General features: G+C 40.1%; 1 protein-coding gene across 1 annotated transcript in view; it reads right to left on the reverse strand.

The window, feature by feature from the left end:
• The window catches only part of DNAAF9 (dynein axonemal assembly factor 9), a 67579-nt gene that overhangs the window by 19219 nt on the left and 24506 nt on the right, over positions 1 to 23854 (reverse strand). The window contains 19 exon segments of the mRNA XM_039550335.1: positions 1847 to 2005; positions 3022 to 3110; positions 3899 to 4016; positions 4270 to 4368; positions 4578 to 4666; positions 7270 to 7416; positions 10219 to 10322; positions 13015 to 13102; positions 13907 to 13957; positions 14692 to 14762; positions 15237 to 15348; positions 15660 to 15705; positions 16155 to 16199; positions 16481 to 16557; positions 16967 to 17054; positions 19681 to 19717; positions 20358 to 20439; positions 21958 to 22093; positions 23086 to 23141. Coding sequence (XP_039406269.1) covers positions 1847 to 2005; positions 3022 to 3110; positions 3899 to 4016; positions 4270 to 4368; positions 4578 to 4666; positions 7270 to 7416; positions 10219 to 10322; positions 13015 to 13102; positions 13907 to 13957; positions 14692 to 14762; positions 15237 to 15348; positions 15660 to 15705; positions 16155 to 16199; positions 16481 to 16557; positions 16967 to 17054; positions 19681 to 19717; positions 20358 to 20439; positions 21958 to 22093; positions 23086 to 23141 — 1694 coding nt within the window.

Below are 23854 nucleotides of genomic sequence, written 5' to 3' on the forward strand. Positions count from 1 at the left end.
CACAGTTCCCCATCCAGGAGGAAATCGATCGCTTGGAGGAAGGTTGGATTTCTTAAAGAGCTACCAAAACAGATGGAGAGCAGCTCAGAACTTGGCAAATCCAGACAAATTAAGCAAACCCAGATAAATCAAGCTGATTGGAAGCTGAATTAAAAATAAATTATTAACAACTCAGAGAAAAACCGTGCAAACTTTGCACGGAACAACTGACAAGTCCTGCTTGCAGGAAGCACAAAAAGCACAATATAACAAAAACATTTTATGCCTAATGCCAAGCATATTAAGCACAATTTGAGTTTAAAAAAAACGGAATAAAATAACAGCATCTCTCACTTCTCAGCATCCCAATTTAATCATGTTTCTATCATTAATGTACCCATTTTTTATCTGGACCTCAACCACTGTTTTATTTTATCTCTGTATGACATCAAGGCTTAGGTGAACCTGAGTTTTAATTTCAGGGGTTTATTTCTCAGCCAGTTACAAACTTTTCTCTACTGCCAGTTATCAGCTGGATGGGATATTTAGAGAACTCCAGCTACTCTAAAGCTGTCTATACCAATATCCAACTATCCAGAAAGAATGGAAAACCTCCAATTATCTGTTCCTGAACCCAGTGCTGCTACCAGAGTATCAGTTATTTTGCCCATCATTGGACTTTACACCATTCATACTAATTACACAGAAAATAAATCAATCTGGCTCTAACATGGAAAAAATGATGGTTTTTAGCACTATTAGAATGGACCATAATGAAGAAAATGCTGAGCTCCGTGTGTATGCCCTCAGCGAAAGGATGAACTGGAAATCATGGCAGCCAGGTCAGGGTGGTGCCTCCCTCACATCGGTTTGTGTCACCTTCTAATGACTCAGAACCAGAGAGGGGAAACATCCTGCAGATGATTCTGGTTCTCAATTGCTACACTGGAGATGGAAATGTCAAATGGAGGTGGCTCAGAGCCTTCACCTTTATTCCACAAGGAAACTGGCATTGATCAGAAACATGTTACTACGCCTTACTCTGGTACCACCTGCTCTATCAGGCAATAGGAGATCTTCGACAGCCTGATTTCTGCCCGCAGTTCTGGAGTCAGAATCACAGAATAGTTGGAGTTGGAAGGCACCTTTAAAGGTCATCTTAGTCCCTTGCAACGAGGAGGGACACCTTCCACTATCCCAGGTTACTCCAAGCCCCATTCAGCCTGGCCTTGGATACTTCCAGGGATCCAGGGGCAGCCACAGCTTCTCTGGGCACCCTGTGCCAGGGCCTCACCACCCTCACAGGTAAAAAACTTCTCCATTATATCTAGTCTAAATCAAGCCTCTTTCAGTTTAAAACCATCACGCCCAGACTTGTCCCTCCATCCCTTGTCCCAAGCCTCTCTCCAGCTCTCCTGGAGCCCCTTTAGGCCCTGCAAGGGGCTCGCAGCTCTCCCTGGATCCTTCTCTTCTCCAGGTGAACATTCCCAGCTCTCCCAGCCTGGCTCCAGAGCAGAAGGGCTCCAGCCCTCAGAGAATCTCCATGGCCTCCTCCGGACTCACTCCAGCAGCTCCACATGCTTCTGCTGTTGGGATCCAAGAGCTGGAGGAGGCAGCTCTGCAGCTGGGGTCTCACCAGAATCAGAATCCCCCCTCCCCTGCTGCCCACGCTGGGGGATCAGCCCAGCACAGGAGGGTTCTGGGCTGTGAGGCCACATTGCTTCCACAACATGCAAGGAAGGCTACGGACACCTTTTTTTGCAAAGGAGGAACAAAATCAACAGGTACAGAAAAGCTGAGTTTGGTCCATATGTAAACCAGAATTCCCTTATTCTACACAACAGTTCTCAGAGTTTCAAGCCTTTACCCTTGCAGGACCACCAGGAGCCTCTTGCTCTTCCCAGCATACGCAGCCTGACGGACCCCGAGGTTCTGCTGGGCCTCCAGGAGCCCGGCCAGGTAACGCTGGAAGTGGGAGGCACTGAAACACTCGGGGCTGTCCATGGTCTGCCGATAAACCATCCACCTAAACCACAGACAACGAGGAAAGGAGTTCATGTGCTGTGACAGAACACTTCTGTTTTCTTCCTATTTTGAATCAACAGACAAAAATGAAGTTTGACAGCCCAAAGATTTCACATCTCTCATCATGATCTCATTGCACTTGACCACGTGGGAAAGGGGAATTTACTCGGCTTTCTATCATTTCCAGCGTAAGCACATTCTTTACACGACTGCCAAAGGGGTTTGTGAATGTTTTTTGTTGTTCTTCAGTAAAACAATGTCCAGCAGCTTTTTCAGAGCTGTACATCGTATGAGTAATTCTGATCACTGGCAGTGATGCAGTAAACAGAAATTAGACAAATCCAATTCAAGACTCTGGGCATGAAAATATTTCACTGCAAAAATGGAAAGTAACAATGACATTTGCAGGAAAACAAGAGGAGATGTGTTATTACACAACCTTCAAAAGTCACCTTACGTGTTTGCCCTATAACAGAACCACAAAACTGTTCTGAATCAACTTGATAAAATCAAGACATTGAGTTAAAAGTAAAAAAACAGTGCAGAACATGGCTAAGATTAAATGCTAAGGTGTTTGGCTTTAAGAATTAAAAGGCTAAGTTTATTTTATTATTTTTCAGAAGCTCTATCAACACACAGAGTGGCAAATTCCTCCAACAGATATATCTTTTTGCCACACAACAGATGTCCTGAATGTACCTCCTGCTCCTGCTGAATAGAAATCGGGCTAAATCAAAAACAATGCTGTGGCAAGGACTGTTAGTACAGTGTTTTCTCATAAGAAAAATGCATTTTAGAATCACTACAAGTCAATAAATGGAAGCTCTTCGCCACATGGAATGACAACAAAGAAATCTCCTGGTGCTGTTTTTCTGTCTAAATGTATAAATTCAAGGGCAAATCTACCTGGCAGTCTGAAATTAGGTTTAAAAAAACACCAAATGAAACAGTGATAATTTTTTTTTCCTTCATGCCAAGCTGTTTTTTGGTGATCAGTGTAAGCAGAGCTGCACCAACCTCCCGTGCTCCTTGGTGAAAGCGACAAGGAAAGCACACAGGTCGCTGGAACGGCATCCTGGAAGCCCAGTGATGATGGTGATGATCACCTGCAACACAAGGAACAGTGGAAAAGGGAAGTCTAAACACAAAATAACCACAGAAACACTGGTGCAGACATCAAAAAGGCTGTTTTCTATGATTCATATAGATTTTCCTTTCCTTTAAACCAACCTTAAAATCAGATTTAAAAACGTTCGTAAGAGCTTATTAATTGTCAGTATGGTCTCTGAACCAGACCCCAGCAATATTCCAAGAGAAAGATTATATTCCTGCTGCTTTGGCTTTGTTTTCAGCAGATTTCAAATGCTGGGAAGCTCCAAGGAAATATTTTCTCTGAAAATGCTATTTAAAGCACGCCTTAAGTTGGACAATTGTTATTGCCCCTATAGAGAAAGGAGTGTTGTACAGATAATATCAGCAAATGTTAAATATCATGTGCTACCTCTATGCTATTTAAAGGACTTTTATGTTCCAGAGAACAATTCAGTTAAATTATTCAGCAATTCAGAAAAACAAGCTGCTGCTTTAGGGCTAAGTCTCTCTGGACATTAGAGAAAACAGTTCACTTAAAGATCTACACCTCATTTTCTGCCTCTATTCCATCAGGCTGAAAGGCCATTTGCACTTCCAAAATATTGTTTAAATGGAAAAGAATTAAGTATATAACCAGGAAAACAAGGCAAGAAACTGGTGGTAGTGGAGGAGGAGGCAGAGCATGGCTGAACATGATCCGTTTTATTTAGTGTAATTTCATTACACTACAACAGAACTACTGACAGAGTCTTCTAAATATTATATATGAGGGCTAGGAATTATTGTGGAGTTGTTTCCTTACCTTATCACCTTCTGCTTTGCTATCAGGAATGGTTTCTGACTGTTGCAGAAGGACAGGAAGATGTGCTCTCATCACTGGCTTGGTACTGACGCTGCTGACCGTGAAGTGCTGCACAAACCTTCCAAAAATAAAAAGTTTATTTCCTTACAATTGACAGCAAAAGATTTCATTCATATAAATAGCTGGGAAATTACTAAAACGAGTATTAAAAGTCAAGCTAGAGAGGAAATAATTCATCTCAGAATAAAAACATCCTAGTGTAAAGACAGAACAATTTAATAAACAATTTTTAGATGGGTACCACATCTACCAAAATATTTTTCTATCATTTTTACAGAATGGATCCCTTGAGCACAAAAGTAATTCCTCACCTCTCCAATTCTGGAATGGCAGCAGACAGTTTCAGCTCCCTGCATCTTTCCCCAGAAGAAAAAGACAAGGCATTGAAGAGCTTCTGAACACTGGAATGCCTAAAAGAAAGAAAATCATTAATTAGTTAAAGGAGAAACCTAAAAATTTATCTTCTTTAAACCACATGGCTACATAATAAATGGTACCAAAAAAAATAGAAATAAAGTGACTGTCGCACTAAGAATGCAACAATTCCTTATTAATTATTATCAAAAACAATAAATAACAGCATTTTTGTGATTACAGCACTGCACTGGCAGGAACTTACAGCCTCTTCTGTTCCTCAGACAGGAATTCCTCCTGGACAACCCTTAAAGATAATCCTGAGTTTGTCTGGTTTTGCCATGAAGAGAAAACCTGGAATAAACCAGATCTGTGCATGAGTGTCATTGTTTTCCCAAATTTGCTTCGGATTTGTTTAGGAATTGATTTTGCTCACCTAAAAAATAGACACATTTTCACAAGGCATTAAATATTGCACAATACTGGGTTTGCTGCAAGAGAAGCTGTGGCTGCCCTATCCCTGGGAAGTGTCCAGCCGCTGGATGGGGCTTGGAGCAACCTGGGGTAGTGGAAGGTTCCCTGCCCATGGCAGGGGGTTGGAATGAGATGTGCCTTTAGGTCTCTTCCAACCCAAACTATTTAAGAATTCAATCCACAGATCAGATTTTGTAACCTTTTCTTTGGCTAGACTGGAACTGCTTTAGGAATTTACTGAAATGGCCTCGTTTTTCCCTGATAAAAATGTAGGTGTTTATAGCCCAAATGCCCTACAGCAGGAACTGAATTAATCCAAGTCTCTTTGAAGCACTACTGTAACTTTCATGAGGTGAGATTGCAGCAATCATTACTCAAAATTTAAGAAAAACTCTACTCCTTCCCAAAAGAAAAGGAAACCCTTCGTTTCTCTAGGGAATGTTTTGGCTCACATCCTATTGCTCCAGCCAAGACACATTAATCTGAATGGCACTGTGAACCTAGAAATCAGATTCAGATGAATCACAAAGTCCTGTCAGTGTTTGGTATTTCCCTTCTTTTCAGAAGTAAAGGCAACAGCCATTGTTGTTTCTCACAATAACTGTCTGCAAGACAAAACAACTGGGGGGGACACGACTGCTTTCCATTAAAAACTCAGCATCCAAAACACACAAGGGTAGGAGATAAAAACCATCAAAATAAAATATATTTTTGATATTAACAAAGGCAATATTGCTCATGCAGAAGGATCCACACAACTGAAGAAATAACCACTTCAAAACACACAGAAAGGACTCAAAGAAATGCCTGGAAGGGATGGAAAAAAGGAATGGTCAAGGGGAAATTGTGTTTTGTAGGAGTCAAAGGGTTGGGAATAAAGTGAAAACATAGGTCAGGCTAAGAAGTGGAAATACATCCTTTTTGTACAACTTAATGAAAGTTTGAAAAAGAGCTGCTATGGCATTGAAGAAAAAAAAAAATGAGACAAATCAACACATCCCAAAGTCTAAACAAATCCTCCTCCTGTACCCATTAGAGTGAAGATGTGGAAGGCATCACCCCATCCTCACAGGGTCTGCACACCAGATTTCAGCTCTGTGGGATCAACATCTCAGTTTTTACTAAACCCAGATCTGGGTAAGAGGGCAGCTGCCATTCCCTATTTCCGGGAGGCTTGGAATAATCAAAGCATAGGTGCAGTGAGCGAGGTATCAAGTCAGATAATTTAGAAGAGTAGAAGTAGCACCTAAATTTTAGTGAATCTTTGTAACCTGTGAGGCACACAGACTTTTAGAAAGAACTCTGGAGGGAATCAATAAATACCTGAAGGTAAACACTGACAAAACACAGTAATATATTTCCATGGCTTACACAACCACATACACTCAATTTGCTGAAGAGTTTTGTTCATGAGAGAACATCCTGAAGTCAAAAGATTTGTTTTATCTACTTGAGCAAAGCAACTGGTGTGGTGCCAGATGAGAAACTTAAACTGCCCTAACTGAACCTCAGTGTGGAACTGTTCAGCAAAAAAAAAAAAATTAAATCAAAGGAGGACAGGAATAAATAGCCCTGAGAAAAAGCAGCAGAGGAAACAAATACCCTCATCTCAGATACTTGGATATCTACAGCCAAAAACCAGATCAAAAGAAAAGCATTGCAACTATCAGAAGAAAAAAGAACTTTTTACAGGCATAGATGAAAAAGGATCTGGTTTTCTTTTATTAGGCCAAATAAAGCAGAAAGAACAGGTCTGACATTTGTGAGTATCTCAAGGATGTGTTCTGGTAGAGAAAAGAAAAATAAAACAGATATAAAAGTAGAATTAATAAAATAGGCTGAAAATTCAAATACAAACAAACAACAGATTCCCAACTATTCACAGAGTGGAACAGTGGGAGGAATTTAAACACTTAAGATAAAAGGAGGAGGCATTTTATGGTACCATTAATACAGCCATTGGGGACTACTCACTGAGCTAGGTGGTCTTTTCCAACCCAGTGTGATGAGCACATCCTAAAACCCTTGTGAAGTCCTAAAATCTCCAGGCTCATTTCCTCAAAAGCACTATTGTTATAAAGTTTGCTTTATTAAAAGCCTCTGGAGCACAATGCACGAAGCCAATCTACTTAGGGAATAATACAATGCCATATGGGATACTTAAAAACTTTAACTCCACTTCCCTAAGGATCACGATCCAAATGTGTCTGACCACAAAAACACACAATGGAACCTCTGCCACTCTGTACAATCCCTGTAGCCAATTACACACCAGGGCTACAAAGAAATGCAGCTCAGAAAAGGAGCTTTTAGAGCCCTCGCTGCCTTCAGAAGGCAAAGTGAAAGCACATGGGGAGCATTAAATTCAACAAGCACCACCATCACTGGAAATTCATACAGAAATTCAAGTTTCTCACACATCTTTCAACACACAGAGCAATTATGTGGTTTTTCCCGACCAAACTTTTTTTTTTTTACTTTACCTGTGAATAAAAAGCTTTATAAATCTTTCTTTTGGGGAAAAGTGCAATCATCAGGAAATTGTTCTGGGTATGGAATTCAACAGGTAGATGAGGAAGCAGGGAACTTTTGAAGTCTATGAAGAGTGAGGCAACAACACTGTTGGAATCCTGGAAAAGGAAGAAACAGGACAAGTTGTAATTAACATTTTCTACTTTGCAAGGCACAGGGGTGGAGCAGGAGGAGTGGAGCACCCCTCAGTTTCTACTCTGCAGCTACTGGAGATACCACAAGCTTAAAATAAAGGATTTGAGATTGATCTAAGCACCTACGTTTTGTCCTGAAAACAAAAGCTTGCATTTTAATATCTTCCCTTGTTCCCACCAAAATCTAGACCCTTCCTCTGCTACTGCTTCAAACAACAAACTCTTCATCTACACCCACATCTCCAACACAGACACAACACGAAAAATGAATTAAATGCCAGCTAAAAAGGTGACAAGGATGGCAAGGTGCTCTTGCAAAACTCTTTGTACCATGCTCTGGGGTTTCTGACCTGAAAGGAACTGTTCTGCAACAAGACACGAGTCTAAGGCCTGTAATTTAAAGTGCAGGTCCCATGCATGTTGAAAGTGTCCCGTTTCTCTCAGATTCTTTCCTGAGCACAAATTCTAACAAATTTCTTTCTTTTTCACCTGAACTGTCTTTACCAACACGAGGCTGAAGCCCTCAGGTTGTGTTTCCCTCAGGAGCACTGAACTCAGGCTGTCCAATTTTCATTCTAAGCAAACACAGATTTGTTTTCATTGGGTTGTTTTTTAGTTTGTTTTGGGTTTTTTCCCAGAATGGTGGGAAATGCCCCATCCTTGGAAGGGTCCAAGGCCAGGCTGGATGGGGCTTGGTGCAACCTGGGAGAGTGAAAGCTGCCCCTGCACACAGCTGGGGGTGGAACAAGATGAGTTTTAAGGTCCTTTCCAACCCAAACCGTTCCATGATTCTGGATTATCAGGCGTTTATGTGCATCTCTGAAGGACTCTGAAGTGCTTTATGTTCCAGCTTTGACTTGTAACTCTTTTCATACCCAAGTTTGACAAAATCAGAACAATTCAGAAGCATGAAACATTTCTGGGAAATCCGAATTCAATTATTTAGGGCTCAAATCAGAATTTTAGTGGCATCCACTTCACTTTCAATAGAAATGGGCAAAGAACTCACTGTACTCATTCTTGAGAAGAAAAAGCTCAAGTTGGGGAACTGTTACATAAGAATTGGGATCAACTCTGAGACATTTGCAAACAGAATCCCTCTGCTTTGCTGACTGAGGGATTAATTATAAAAATAATCCTCTCCAAGTCACTGAGGTTACTGAAGAACATACAAAATATTCTCCTAAGACAGAACAATTTCTTTTAAGAGAAAATGGCTTTTGGAACAGAACCCACAGATCCTGGATTCTGCAGGATGGCTCAGAGATTTCCTGAGAAGTGACTCCAAGGCCAACTCATCCATGCTGCAGTCAGCATGAGAAGCATCCAACAAATCTGCTCCTGGAAAACATTTTGGGCTCCACAAATTTAAAAAAGCTGAAAAGCAGCAGCAATAATCCCCACAGACACGAAGTTGAAAGGAGCCAGCTCCCAAGTTTTACAAGATGTTAATGTCATTGTGAAATCTAAATATTGCTTGGTAGTATTTGTTCACTTGATGAATGGCCAGAATCTCCCCTGCCCTCCACGTCCATGAGCCCCAGGGACTTCAGGAGCTCAGGAGCAGCTCAGTTCCTCACAGCACAGGAGTCTGCACCACGTGCTAGAGCAAAAGTGTAAATATTTTCAAGTGAAAAAGAATACCACCTCACAGGCATCGTGAAAAAGCTGCTGAACACTGCACATCACTTCGAGGCTTGGTATCTTTTATTTTAATCTGAGCATTAAATTACCCTTTTTCTTTTCCATCCATATTGCTGCAATAACTTTTGCAAAGAGCAACCAACAATTACCCTGCTTCTCCTGTCACTTCTTAACAGTTCAAACCCTCCACCCTTGTATTCTGCCAAGTCAGTAGAACAATAATACACTCCCTGTCAAGGCTTAGCTTCACACAAAAATCTGGCATCAGTTCAAGAATGATGGCCAGGTCCCAAAAATAGCAACTTCTATGAAAGTGAGTGTCTTGACTCAAACAATAAAAGGAAGGTCAGTGTTAAAATAGCTTCTTAAACTACCAAGGGGCAATCAATATGATGTCCAAGAAAAGGCAGCTAAGGTAAGAGTCTCTGAGCTGCTGTGTTTTCATCTCAATTGAATCACACATTTTTATTGTATTTTCCTGGTTTCCTGTATTGTGTGATGAAATCACCCAGCACAATGTTGCAGGAGGCCACTGAACAAATGGGGAATACTGTACCTGAACAAAAGGGAAACTAAAGGAAACTGATTTTTTTTTTCCAGTGTTTAGGAAACAGTAACCAACACAAATAATCTCTTTTCCACCCTGAAGAAGTGATGGTTAACTCAGTGTCTCTGCCTTGAGGAGGAGAGAGCTGAGCTGCCATCATTAACCTTTCAATTCCCACTGAGCCTGAACACTGCTCCGGTGGCAAAGTCATAGATTCCAATATATTTTTAATAAAAGGCAGCATTTTCACCCTCCAAACACCCTAGGACTTCACCATACCTTGACTGTTCTCTATCCATCACTTCACACTGTGAGATGTTTGAGGAATGTTTTTAATAAAAAGCAGTTTTCACACTATTAACACCACATTGCTAACTTCCAATACAAAATTCTCTCCTCCTTACTCACTAATTTTAGTTAATCAACACCAAAAGTGCCGAGATTTGCATCAGTTATTACAGTTGTACAGACACTTAAAACTGAAGCTGAAATCTAAATTTTGTACCAGAACTCAACAGAATTATTGTTAAAAATTGATAAAAACTTATGACAGTAGGAACAGAAAAAATACTCACCCCATCATAGAGAGAAATGGAACTCATGTGGTTCTTGGAAATGGAAATGCTGCCGTGGTGGGGATCAAAGAAGAGAATGCCATCGGAAAAGAAATACAATTTGCCTAGAATTTGAAGGAAAAGGGATTCTATGAGGTATAAATCAACATTTCAGCTTCTCATGATGACTGTCTCTTCTTCCTGAGGAAGAAATCTATTTTCTTGCAGTGTTTTGTTGTATTTAACAAGGAGTAAATTTGATTTGGGACAGTATTTAGTGAGCACAACCAAGGGCAGAAAGCATGACTACGACTGCATTTGACTTCCTCTGACCCCACAAAACCACTTACCATAAATATTCTGAGGCACATTTTTAAATTTAAAAGCAAAAAAATTCCATCCTGTCAAATTTCAAACTTCCAGAAATGCAAAATTGACAATACAAGACCTTGAGTAAAGATTGCATCCAAAATACTTGAAAATGTAAACATTGTAACAAACTGAACAGTATAAAAATGTTTGAGTGGAAAATTGAAGCATTGTCTAATTTAGTTTAAATTTTTAAAAATTAACATAAAATTTACCTTTTAAATTAATATTTAACTTAACACTTAAATTTCAAATGTAACAGTGTTTAACTGATCCATTTAACCATTACAACAATGTTTAACTTGTCCACTTAAACATTATAACATTTACATTTTGGTTCTTAACAAACCTGCATGAAAGAAAGCAGCTGAAAAAAAGAGAAGCAGCAAGGCTGGGTGATATCACGGAAAAAGAAAATTCCACTGAAGTGGAATAGAAACTGGTATCAGCAAAGAGCTGATTTCTGACAGGCACAAGAAAGAAAATGCCCAGAGAGCTGGACCTCTGCTACCAGTGCTGGACCAGGCACTAAAAGCAAGATCACATTCCATACTGGGAAGTTTATGAGTCAAGGGAAAGGTTCAATATTTTCTGTAAGAAAAAAAAAAAAACAAAGGAATGAAAATATCCAGCTAAAACTGCCTGCACAGGTAGCACAAACAGTGCTGGGAGGAAATAATACAGAAACAAAGATGCTTTACTCTTGAAATGGCAACTTGGAATAAAATCTTCAAAAATTGTTCAGTATTAAGGCTTTGTTTTAATAAAAATGGCTTTAAGCTGAAGGAGAGCAGGGTTAGATGAGATACTGGGAAGGATTTTCTGGCTGTGAGAGTGCTGAGGCCCTGGCAGAGACTGCCCAGAGAAGCTGTGGCTGCCCCTGGATCCCTGGAATTGTCCAAGGCCAGGCTGGATGGGGCTTGGAGCAACCTGGCATCATCCCATGGCAGGGAGTGGGACGGGATGGGATGATCCTTAAACTATTCCATGATTCCATTCACCTTTTGCACCTCACAATGCCTGACTACAAGGCTGCAGCCTCAGCAGAGCCCAGATTTGAGCACAACAAACTGGGGAACAAGATCAACTTCACAGACACCTGACATGTAAGAAAATCTCACCCTCCTTGCAGTGTTTCATAATGGCCCTTCCACCAGCTACTTGTAACTCTCCAGCCCAAGAGTTAGCAAAACACTGAACTCCACAAACCTCCCAAAAAAAGGAAAAAAAAAGGAAAAAGTAAATTGCTCTTTTGGGGCACACAGAGCCAGTTTTAACAAAGCCCAAAAAAAAATCCAGCATTCTCCAGTTATTTACTGAGTGAACAAGTGCCCACAGCACTGCATTGCAAAAGAGCTGAATATCACAGTCTGCATTAACCTCTTCTCTTTGAAATCTGATCAGTTAGAGCAAAAGCAGCTTCCCTTATGTGAGGGTTGCTGTTTAATTGCCTTGCACATCATTATTTATCCTCGACACCACAGGGCAAAGACAATAAAGCCGAAGGTTCTCCTCTAAACTCTGTCAGCACCAAGCACTTAATGTCAGATAATTCATTACCTTCTGCTGCACATCAGCACTGTGACAGCAACACCTTCTCTGTACATCAGAATATAAAAGTATTGTGCCTTATAAAGTATCTATTGATTCAAGGCCCGAGGGAGAGAGGGAAATCCAACAGTGCCATTAAATTGCCTTCAGTCTTATTCCTGGGATATTCATGTTATTTAAGTTCTTGAAGCAAAAGGCACCAAAAGAAGAGGAATAATCCAAGACTGCTGCCAGTGATCTTGTGCCAAAAAGCTGTAACTGGGTTGGATCTGAGAAGGACCAAGACCAGGCATTTTTCTGTAACACAGTGAGCACCTGTGCTGACAAGCTCTGAATTCCTGAGAGAAAATGACAATGGAAGAAAACTGGAACGAATCAGCTCCAGAAGCAGGCTTTGATAGGAATATTTGCCTTCTCCCCCTGAGCTGGGAGCCCATGGCACTTCTGCAACGCCCAATCTTTCCAACCCCACGTTCGTATAGATGCAGAAAAGGCAGAAAACATCTGGCACCTCATCTTCATCTGTCAAGGACAGGAAGAGCCAGTCTGTGCATGTTCTGAAGGTGAGCTATGGAGAAAAGCCACCTCCCAGGTCTGCAAAGCCTCAGTGACCATCATGGAAGAAAGAGTGCCATGTGCCTCCAAAGCCTGCAGCTCAGCAGGAATCCTCCTTCCAGGACCAAGAGTTTCAGGCAGAGGTTGGGGACAAAACAACCAGACATGGAATTTAACACAAGAGACTTGTAAAAGCAAATTGAAACCTTAAGATGATGGCATAGTTTGGCTCACCAGAGTGTGAATCCCAAATCCTGTCTCTCTCTCTCTGTTTAAAAACTAAAACAGAAAAGACCAAACAAAAAAAAACAAGCAAAAAAAACCAAACCAACTACATCTCACCTTCTGCAGGCACGGCCTGTGGATTGCTGGAACAGACATACACTCCATCACCCCCAGTGAGTAAAGTGCCCAGGAAAGATTTGTCTTCCTGAACAGGAAAAAAACAACAGCAACATCACAGACTGGATCAAGGACTAATCCAGGCAGGAACATTTTCTCCTGCTTTTGCTCCAAGAGAAAATACTTTATTTTCAAACAGCATCTGTCAGAACTTTGAAAGAGTTTTATCCCGCATGGATAGAGAAGGACCAGGGAAAGAGAGCAAGGCAAGAGGAGAATTTTTAAAAGCCTTCCCCCCATTTTGGTTTTGCCAGCAGCTATGAAGTTACAAGTTCTTGTGACAACCACAAGGCTGAGCTTTTTGTTTTTAGTTTGTCAATCCACTGAGCTAAAAGTATATTACATGAAAATAAATCTACTTATAATGAACATTCCTGGGAACCACAAATTACACCACAAATGTGAAACTCATGTGATCTAATGTGTTCCCAAATTCCAAACTCTTTTTTTTCCCTGGTGCTTAAAGTGTTTTCCTTTAGACATTAGCATGCTAATTAAGTTAAAAGAAAGTTGCATCGAGTTTTGGGGGCTTTTGGAAACATACGAGCTCCATGAGTAATGTTTAGTGAGACTTCCATGAAATCATGGTTTTATTAGAACTCTTTTTGCTCTTGGGTTTTGTGATTCTTTGAAATAAAGGAACCCTCAAACTTTTACATACAATATATTATTTTGTATGTCAAAGTTTGAAAAAGGCAGGGCAGAACAGGCAAGTCTTGTAGAAGAGAAGTAACACACGAAAATAAAGGAGGGTTTGGTAGGAGCTCAAGTTTTTCAAATACTGCTTCATCAAAGTGTAACTTCTTAAGTTTAAAAAAATATTTCATTTTACCTTCAATACTTCTTGTGCCTTTTCAGACAGTTTCACATCACTGTCTTCAACCTGCAGCCAGAAACAGCTTCCATTTGAATGGTGATTTATATAAATAAAGGAAGGCTAACATTAAATAAAAAGCACTAAAGGCGTTTTGAGGCAAACAAGAACCTCAGGTACCACAGACAGAAAAAGCCCTGAGCCCAGAGTGCTTTAAAGACAGTTTTGTGTTCTTAACACTCTGTTACCATGGGACCAGAATAATTTCTTGCACTACATCCTCCTCATTAAATTGTTTTATAGACTTAAATAATATTATATAGACAGGAAGTGTATCCCATCCAGTCCTATCTTTTATTACTGTTCCAGCATGCACTGCCAAAGAGCAATGCCCAGCTTTGTTACAAGCTTTGGAATTCTCCCTCTAAACTGTGTAGTGTGTTAGAGCCCTGCAATCAGACCTTGCTTGCTTTTGGGGTGATCTAAAGTGCCCCACAATAAACAGAATTTTCAAAGGTCAAACTGTGCACTTCAAAAACACCCAGACTTTCAAACAGCTAAAAACCTGACATGGTGAAAATGAAATAATTTAAAACTTGTGCTATGGATGGAACCAGCTTGTTTCCACTTAGTTTTTCACTTATTCCCCCTATTTAAAAAATCAGAATATGTGAAAATTACAGCATTCTGTTCCAATGCCCAAGGTCCATATTTTCCCCCAGACATCCCCACTCCCACAGCAAGTTCTGCTTTGTGGATGTGTGCGTGGATGAGCTGAGCTGAGGCTGTGTGCCCTCACTCACCAGCCAGGAAGCAAATCTCGGGATAGCTGCGGTCAGGATAACGTGCCTGGAGTCTGGACTGATGCTGCCATCTGCAGGGAAGCCACGGGAAGCAAAGCAGTGGAATCAGGGAATTATTAAGGTTGGAAAAGACCTCCAAGGTCACTAAATCCAACCTTTGACCTCATATCACCATGGCCACTAAACTAATAGCACCCATATAGTTCAGAATGTCCAGTGAGTTACTTTTAAGACTTGAAGTTTCTTTAGTAAATCTGAAAATCTTGTTATTTTAAGGATTTCTGAGCGTTTAAATGAAGCTTTCACAGCAGATTAACTCCCAGTCCTCTTGTGCTCTGACACACCCAGAGCTGGCTACAAAGTTCCAAAGAAATCCTGATTTATTCTGGTCTTTCTAGGGCTTCTTCCTTTGCTCTTCTCCCCACTAAAAGGGTTCCAAACCCAGCCAGGTAACAGCAAAAACATCCATTGGAATTCCTCTGCCTTTCCCATCACAGCAAAGCCAGCAGAAGGACAAGAGTGGTGGCAGAATTTAAAACACTCACCTTTTTCTTTGACCTGTATCTGTGATGTCAGAAAGGACTCCGAAAACACAACGGATCCCAAGCATCCTCTTCCCGTGAGCAGGTCTGGAATGTCAAACACCATCATAGATGCCTGCAGCAATCCAGCAGTTGGAGGGAAAGGGAAGAGAAAGCAGAATTTGAAATATTTCAATTGAAACAGTAAAATCTGTATTTTTCAAACATCCTAAACCACCATTCCTATATCGTGGTGAAAACCCAAGAGCATCAATCTGTGGTAATGTTTTATTCTGAATTCTGACTTCTCGTTAAATTTGTTCCAGCATCTGAAATCTCTCTCATCTCTCCTCTTACACTTATATTCCCATAAAAATCTCAGCATGCCCCACAAAAACAGGCACTTGAGCTCTATTTTCTAATTAAATAAATACTATTATAACTTACCGTTTTGATCAAACTCAGACTATCCTCGTTATCTAACGGAGTAATTCTAGAACAACAATGACAATTAAATATTTAAATGTTAGATCATTTTTCTGTGACTCCCCAGCAGCCAAAAATACTGTTTCATTTTAAAATACACTCTTATTTGTGCAGGTCATTTCAGTCAATTAGTGTGGGGATTAAATAAGCACAAATTTGTGATATCTACTAAGTTAAAAGCATTTTTAAAATGAAACTCTTAACGAGCTCATGCTGCTTCTACTCATTAACAGTTAATAAAATTAGTCTGCCCAACTGCTTTTTATTCCTTTTAATGTTTTTAAGATTCCACAGAATTACAGATATGAAATCACTGAACTATCTCATACTCAAAAGCATTTAGCACATCTCATATGAAATAATCAACCACGAGGTTTCCAAGAAAAGAAAAATTAATTTATTACTGTATGAGAAGCACTAATTAATAACAAGAAGTTGTAAGACAGTGATACAAACCTGCCATGGTTGTTCACAGCCTGAATTTGAAAAGCGATTTTGGAGCTGTAGAACAGAAATTGTAAAGGTGAGATGTGTGGTTTGTACTTTTAAATGTAAAAAATAAGCAGGAATAGACTTAAAGGAAAATAAGTGATTAAGAAAGCAGGAAAATGGAATAATTATAATGATTTTTAAAGTCTGAATGCATTATGAAGTCTTGGAATTTGGCAGCCAGGCAAGTTCAGTTTAAAATTAATATTTCTCAGTTTATAATGAGTATTTTTTCCCCCAAAGAAACCAATCCAATGGGACAATGAGCAATCAGTAACTATGGAAATACACACCGTAAAGCAGATTTCAGCTGTGCTAAGCCAACGGTGTCTAACACAGACAGGAGCACCTGCTCTGCCACCTCCTTTGCCTGAAAAAAGGAAATAAAGAATAAAATACCTTTTTCCCATCCTTCCAAATCCCAGCAGCTCCAGAAGCACCCATGACATCAACAAGAGACACTAAACAGTAACACACTGATGCACCAGGCTAAAATTTGTTCTTTCACAGATCTCATTTTCCTTACTATGAGGTCAGGAAAATTCACGAGAAGCTGGAAAAACCAACTGGAGATGGGTAAAATTAAGGCACACTCTGAAATCTCTCTTTTTTCTTAAACAGAATTCAGAGACTGGTTGGAGGCCACGGTACGAACTCGACTCATGTCATAACATTGGAATTATTTTGGTTTTCATTTTGGTTTGCACGTAAATCTCATACTGCAAGCAATCCAAATCAACAATTACAGAGAGAGAACAATTACAGGGGGCTTCATTTACCTTGGATTCAGTGGAAGTTTTAGCATAGCACTCAATGCCAGCAAGCACAGCCTCTACAACAGCAGAATATATTTGCGACAACAGCGTACTGAAGAGAAATACAAACACAACATTTACTGGACAGGTAGAGTTTTCTTCCTCCTCTCTTTAAAGGAGCAGTTTTTTCCTCTCATTGCACAACTCCCTTAATAACAAGGAAGGGGTCCTTGGTGAAATAAGTGGAGAAGTAGCTTTACAGTTAAGCTTCTTGTGTAAGAAAATTCAATTAGAGCAAGGAAATTGCTCAAATTACAGGATATTTTGGGAAAATACCTCTTGACACAAATGTATCCGGTGCTTTTGTTAGTCAAGAATAAAAAATATGTTTTACTGTTGACTTTTGCTGCAGTTGGGTTTAGAGCCACATCCTAAATCCAGGGCCTGGAGTGCCAGGACATGGGGAATGGCTGCACATTGACAGAGAGCAGGGATAGATGGGATATTGGGAAGGAATTGTTCCCTGTGAAGGTTGTGAAGCCCTGGAATGGATTTCCCAGAGAAGCTGTGGCTGCCCCTGGATCCCTGGAGGTGTCCAAGGCCAGGCTGGATGGGGCTTGGAGCAGCCTGGGATAGTGGAAGGTGTCCCTGCCCATGGATGAGGGTGGAATGAGATGATCTTTAAAGATCTCTTCCAACCCAAACCATTCCACAATTCCATGAAATCTCAAACTCAGCTTAGTCCAATTCCCTTCTTAAAAGGGGACTGAAAAAATTGTACAGAAGCAAACCAAAGTCAGGCGAAGCCAGGAATGACTTTCAGTTATTTTATAGCTCCAGAACCACTGGGAAAAACCCACATGTGCCCAACCAAGCAACATCAGCCTCTGTTTTCTTGCTAAATTATAACAAAAAGATGAGCAGATCAACAAAATTACTGCTTCCCTAAATTTTAAGTCCTCTCATTTACTCCTCTGCCACTGCCAATATTGAGGGAGGGAAGAGGGGGCAGGAAAGAGAAGGATACAGCATTTAAGCCATATGCAAAGCATTCCTGAAGGACGGAAAAAAAGCATCTGAAGATCCCAGATGTGGAGGAACCTCAAAATGCACCAAAGCTTGTCTTTGATCATCCCCAACAGCAGCAAGTGATTTTAAAATTCAGCCTTCTCCCTGCTTTTTCAGGTTTCTTGATTGCAATTTCCTGTGCTTTCATATGCACTTAGCATGTTTTCACTGCACCCAGTAAAGGAATGTAATTCCTTTATATTCTAATTCTTCCAGACTTTGTAACCATTCCTATTTTCCCTCAAATCCACCTATATATTTGTAGGAAAACACCTCAGTGAGGTGTCCTTTACCTTACTCTTCTTCCCACTTTAACATTTTAAAGCTAGGGGTGCAAAATGTAAAACAACATAGCTGCTTTTGAAGCATTTTCTTAAAAAAAACAGAATCACAAAATTCACCCCAGTTTATCCTTCAATTTACAGAGTTGGTTTATGCACTCCAGCCAATCAATACAGCCAAACTTGGACTGAATGGTGTTCATGAAATACTTTTATTTAATTTTTTATAAAATATTGACACCTGTAAGAACCAGTTACAGGACTCAATGCAAACTAAGCCAAAAATCATGAGTTCAGGTTTGTCAGAAAAGCCAATTATGCTGCTGTTGTTGAAATTAGATTATTTGAACCAATACAGGGATGCTTCCAAGAAAATTATATTCTTTTAAAATTACTGCCTTTATCAACCCCTGCTTTCTTCAGAGCTTCTCTACTCACCTTGATTAAAAATGTACTTAGTACAAATGATTTTTGAAGAAGGACAAGAAGTGTTTGAGGAGAACATACAGGCAAGAAAAAAAACCTGCTGGAGTTCAGTTGTCTATGAAAAAAGGGGAAATCTGCTGCTCAGTGCAGTTACTCTGTTTTTATGTCTCACAATTACCAAGAGCCAACAGTGTTTAGTGTGAGAGTACTGACACATCTTTAATATCTTGCTACCAGGTCACACAGCTTTGCAGAAGCAAAGACAGGCTCCTAAAATGATCCCAACTGACAAGGTGGACAAAATCTCTAAGGAAAGGTCTGGTTTATCAAGAGAGAGAGCAGGACCAAAGCAGATTATCTACTCTGTTCTCAGCTGGACAGGGATCTACAACAAGCAGAGGAAGTGGAAATCAACATGGATAAACAAAGTCTGATTTTGAGAAGGTTAAAATGAGCAGAAGCTTTGCAGCCTCCCAACTAAAAAAAACTAACTTTGATCTAACTTTAACACAGTGAATTTCTTCACAAGTTTTGAGTGTTCCCTGTTGGCATTCTCACTAAGCATCATAAATTTTACACATTGTTCATGAAACTGGTCTAAAAATTACTTTTCCTTCTATCTGTGCAAGATGCTACAGTGCGAGATACTTTTCCCCTTGGTATATATGAAGTATCTTGTAAAATATTTAAGTAACTGTTAAGATTATTACTTTTTTTACTACAATTTGAGCAAAATTTACTATTATTTCCTTTCCTACTCTGCTGCTGCCACACTAACAACTCCTAACTGCACCCACTGAAACTCTCCACGAGCATTTTGCCTTTGAAACCCTGTCCCAGGCACATTATTCTGAATAAAAATGTGTCTGCAAATGCCAACAGCCACTAAAAGCAGGTTTCACCTACTGCCACGAGGTAGAAAGAGAGAAGAGTAAGGAATAACATAAAAAGTTGGCAGCTTACACTTGGTCAGTTTGCTTGTGCATCTCATTGTCATTTCCTGTATTAATAAAAAAAAGGTTTGGTTTAACCACTTTAAGAACATTTCTGCTGCACATCTTACATGAAATGTATCCAGTATTTTATGTTACTAGGACAAACACAGGCTGTAATTCCAATCCTCCAACTGTCTTCCCTTCAGCTTTTCTGAGCTCAGTATGATTTCAAGATAACCCTAAGGACTGACTTTATCTATGGACTCTTCCAGCCATTTGAAATACCTAAGAAAATGGTTTTTAAAAATTTTACATGGCTTGTTTTTATTTGGGAATACAGCTATTGTAACTCATTATACTGGGCCCAAACCAGAGGATAAAAGGTAAGAGTGAAAGAATTTTCTCTATCTTTTTAGAAGTCCTCAGTTACTTGACAACTACCCATTTGAATTACTGTGGTTTTGGAGACTGTTTTTTATAAACCCATATGGAACATGGACTTAAATATTTGCTTAGTACTTAAAAAAGGGTCTGCACTCTCAGATCTGACCGATTTTACCCACAAAATCTGCTATGATTTCATGCACTGGCTACAGAATCTACCACTCTGTGGCCTGATGCTCATAAAGGAAGCAAAGCTTTAATTGCTACAAATTTTCATGGAATCAGAGGTAATAACTTCCTTGGTATGTTTAATGTACTTACCCAGGAAAGGAATGTGAGTGGCTCCAAAAAAATAGGTCCTTGAACAAGCCAGAGGTCCCTTTGGAGATACACACTGCACTACCTAGCAGTCAGTATTAATGAGATACAAAAAGCCATCAGTAAAACAAATTGGTGCAATAATTAACAATTAACTACATTCCCCTTAAGTCTTCTAAGCACTGACAGACTACAGAAGTTTACAACACAGACGGAACTGGATTGTGAAAAAGCAACTTACGTTTTCAAAGGTCTATTTCACTTTTGACTTGACCTGAATGGTTGAAAGACTTTGGAAAGGAGATGAGCTCTGACTTGTGTTTTCAATTTCCTATGTCAACTGCTCTTTTCATGAAGAGGAAAGTGTGTCAGGTTCCCATAACTATGCTGGCACTTGGTCTTATTTACTATTTTCATGACACCCTATTAAAACAGTATCACCTGTACCTGTAAATAAACCACCTTTTTAAAAACAGCATCAGAATCTGAGGACAACAGATGGAGCAAGTACATCAGAATAACACTGTACTTGCACTTTCAAAGGTATCAAATGGTATCTTATTGTTAACAAGGGAAGAAAAGACAGAACTGAAAGTGTTTTTACAGAAATAGGGTTAGAGCAGCAAATGGAGGATGAGAGTTCACCAGGATGCAAAAACATTCCTTTCTCAGGCTCTGGACACATGATTTGTGCCCAGAAATCCCACATCCATCCATCCCTGAGGCAGCTCCACATGAAATGTTGACAAGCTCATGAACTCATGGCCTCACTCATGCGCTCACTCCACCAAGACCTGCGCTCAGCCACATCCACCTGCTCAGGGCTCACACCGCTGCCACTCCCAGAGCCCCTGGAGGCAGCAGGGAGCTCTCTCCACACTCTACCTCTCTCCTCCTTCGCTGCCAGTTGCCTTCTGGAGCCACCCAGGCCCTCCAGCCAGAGGATCCCAATTCCCTGGGGTCGCTTGCCCAGGCACGGCCCCTGCGCCGCAGTGCAACGAGCCACGGACCTCAGCAAATGTTTAACAACCAAGCTTTCACTTGGAAATGGAAACAAGTTAATCTTTACAACTTCATCAGAACAGTCCTGGAACTATGAAAGACTTTTCAGAGTTTCATCAACAGCTGCTGAGCACACACTGGAATTTGGATATACGTCAGGATCCCAGGTTTATTCATAAAGGTATTATCAAAAAAAAGTGTCTTTTCGTTTTCTTTTTTAAGAAATGGCTAAACAAATGTGATTAAAATAAAATCTGTGTGTCACAGTAAGTGTATCATAGATTTTCACTTTGTGGCCAGGACACAGATCCTCACAAACAGCATTTCTCTCTCCCCCACCCACTTACAGCACCAGTTGTCTTTTTACAGAGAATAAATTATTTTAACTCATTCAGCAGTCCCCTGATTAAGAATCCAGTATGGTTTAACATGGAAAGAGAAAGAAAAAGCAAATTTGTTCCTTAAACTGATGGATTGCTAAGCTGCTTTATGTTAAGAAGAATGAAATATTTAACTTATGGAAGATAACCACAAAAAATATACGAAGAAAAAGAGCATCTACAATGCTTTAAAATCTCAGATAACTTCTCCAGAGGCTTACCATATGCTTGGCAGTGCTTCCACCAAGGCCAGTGTTTCGAACCAGATGTCCTTCAGATGGAAAATTAAAGTTCCCAGAGTTCAAGTTTTCCTTCGTGGAGTGGCTGCCAAACAGGACAAAGGGCTGCCGGCTCGGGCTTAGGAGGAGAGAGGGAATCACCACCAAAACATCACAGGAAGTTTACAAACAACAAGTGAAATCAAAGCTTTCAAGTGTAATGGACTAACTGCTGAATTTCTCACTACAGGAGTGGGATCAAAAAAAATTACTAAAGCTGCACAAAACTTCCCACTGAAAGGACCAAACTCCAAAGAAAAAACCCACTTGCATTAAAAAGATGATCAATTCTTTAGAATACAATAACATATCTCAAGGCTGTTCCCCAATGCTCTTGGAAGATTCTTTTATCTTAAACTGCCTTGAAAAGCTGCTTAGTTTAAAATTCACCATCTTGAAAAACCCTGAAAAGACCGTGTTGGAAACAAACAAAACTATTTTGGGTTCAGTTCTGGCTTTGGGCCCAAGACTCAGCTGGAGAGGTCAAGGATTTTCTTTTCATTATCGCAACGCAAACAACAGAGGATGCTGCCAGCAACGAAGGGCATTGAATTCCACTGGTTTGTTCCACATACTGAAGAATGTGCAGAGAGATTCAAGAAGATAAACAAACCTCAATTTAGCTCAAAACAGCACAACGTGGATTTTGCAACACAACCTTCAGCTAAACAACAGCTTTCAGTTAAAACTCTGCCATAGAGGATGGTTTGGGTTGGAAGGGACCTTAAAGATCATCTCAGTCCACCCCCTGCCATGGGCAGGGACACCTTCCGCTATCCCAGCTTGCTCCAAGCCCTGTCCAACCCAGCTGGGGTTTCCAGGGATGGAACAGGAAAGGAACTGATCATAATGCACAAAATTTCATGATATATGTAAGAACTACAGCATTAAATCCTGTGAAAATTCAGCTTATCCTTCCAGGAACTGCCTTTGCATGGGGCTTTTTTCCAGTACAAAATGGGATATATTGAGATGATCCCACAAGGAATTTTAAGCATTATGGCATCAGGGATATGGAAATAAAATATTGAGGAACTATTGACACCCCAGGGAATAATGGGTAATAATTACCTGTTATCTGTTATATGGCTTGAGATCATGCCATGGCTGAAATAACTTCTGAAGGGCTGTGAAGAATTGAAAAAAAAAAATTTATTAAGAAGCACATGAAGGGAAGTGTGAAATATCCTATCATTAAGAAAAAACCTGAATTGTCCTTCTCAAAGAAAACTCCTGAACCCTCAAAAATACTTCCAACCTCCACAAACAAACATAAACACCACTAAGTCTCTCATATTTTAAATCATTGAATGGTTTAGGTTGGGAGGGACCTTAAGCCCATTTAGTTCCAACCCCCTTCCATGGGCAGGGACACCTTCCACGATCCCAGAGGAAGTAAAAAAATGCTTTAAAAAAGCATTAAAATGCTTCAAAATGCATCCAAAAGCAACAAAATGCTTCAAAATGCATCCAGAAAAGCATCAAAATGCTTCAAAATGCATCAAAAAAGCAACAAAATGCTTCAAAAGCAACAGCCACCCCCAGAAATCCTGTGCTATTTTCTCCCATGCTCTGTGCTCCCCTCAGTTATGTTCGAGGCTTGATATGTGCAAATTCAACTGGTTAAGCCCTGCACATACCAGATTCCATCCAAATGAAAGTTAATCTACCTACAAATATCTCTTGTGCATATATAAATCACCTAAATTGAATTATCAGCAAGCAAACACTTGCCTGAATTACTCCAGCAGTCCTAAGCCATCATACCATGGATTTTTAAGGTGGGTGGTGACTTAAAAAAAAACCCTAACCATGCATTTTTACTCCTCAAACATGAAGG

The sequence above is a fragment of the Corvus cornix genome, chromosome 4, assembly GCF_000738735.6.
Source record: "Corvus cornix cornix isolate S_Up_H32 chromosome 4, ASM73873v5, whole genome shotgun sequence".
Classification (NCBI taxonomy): domain Eukaryota; kingdom Metazoa; phylum Chordata; class Aves; order Passeriformes; family Corvidae; genus Corvus; species Corvus cornix.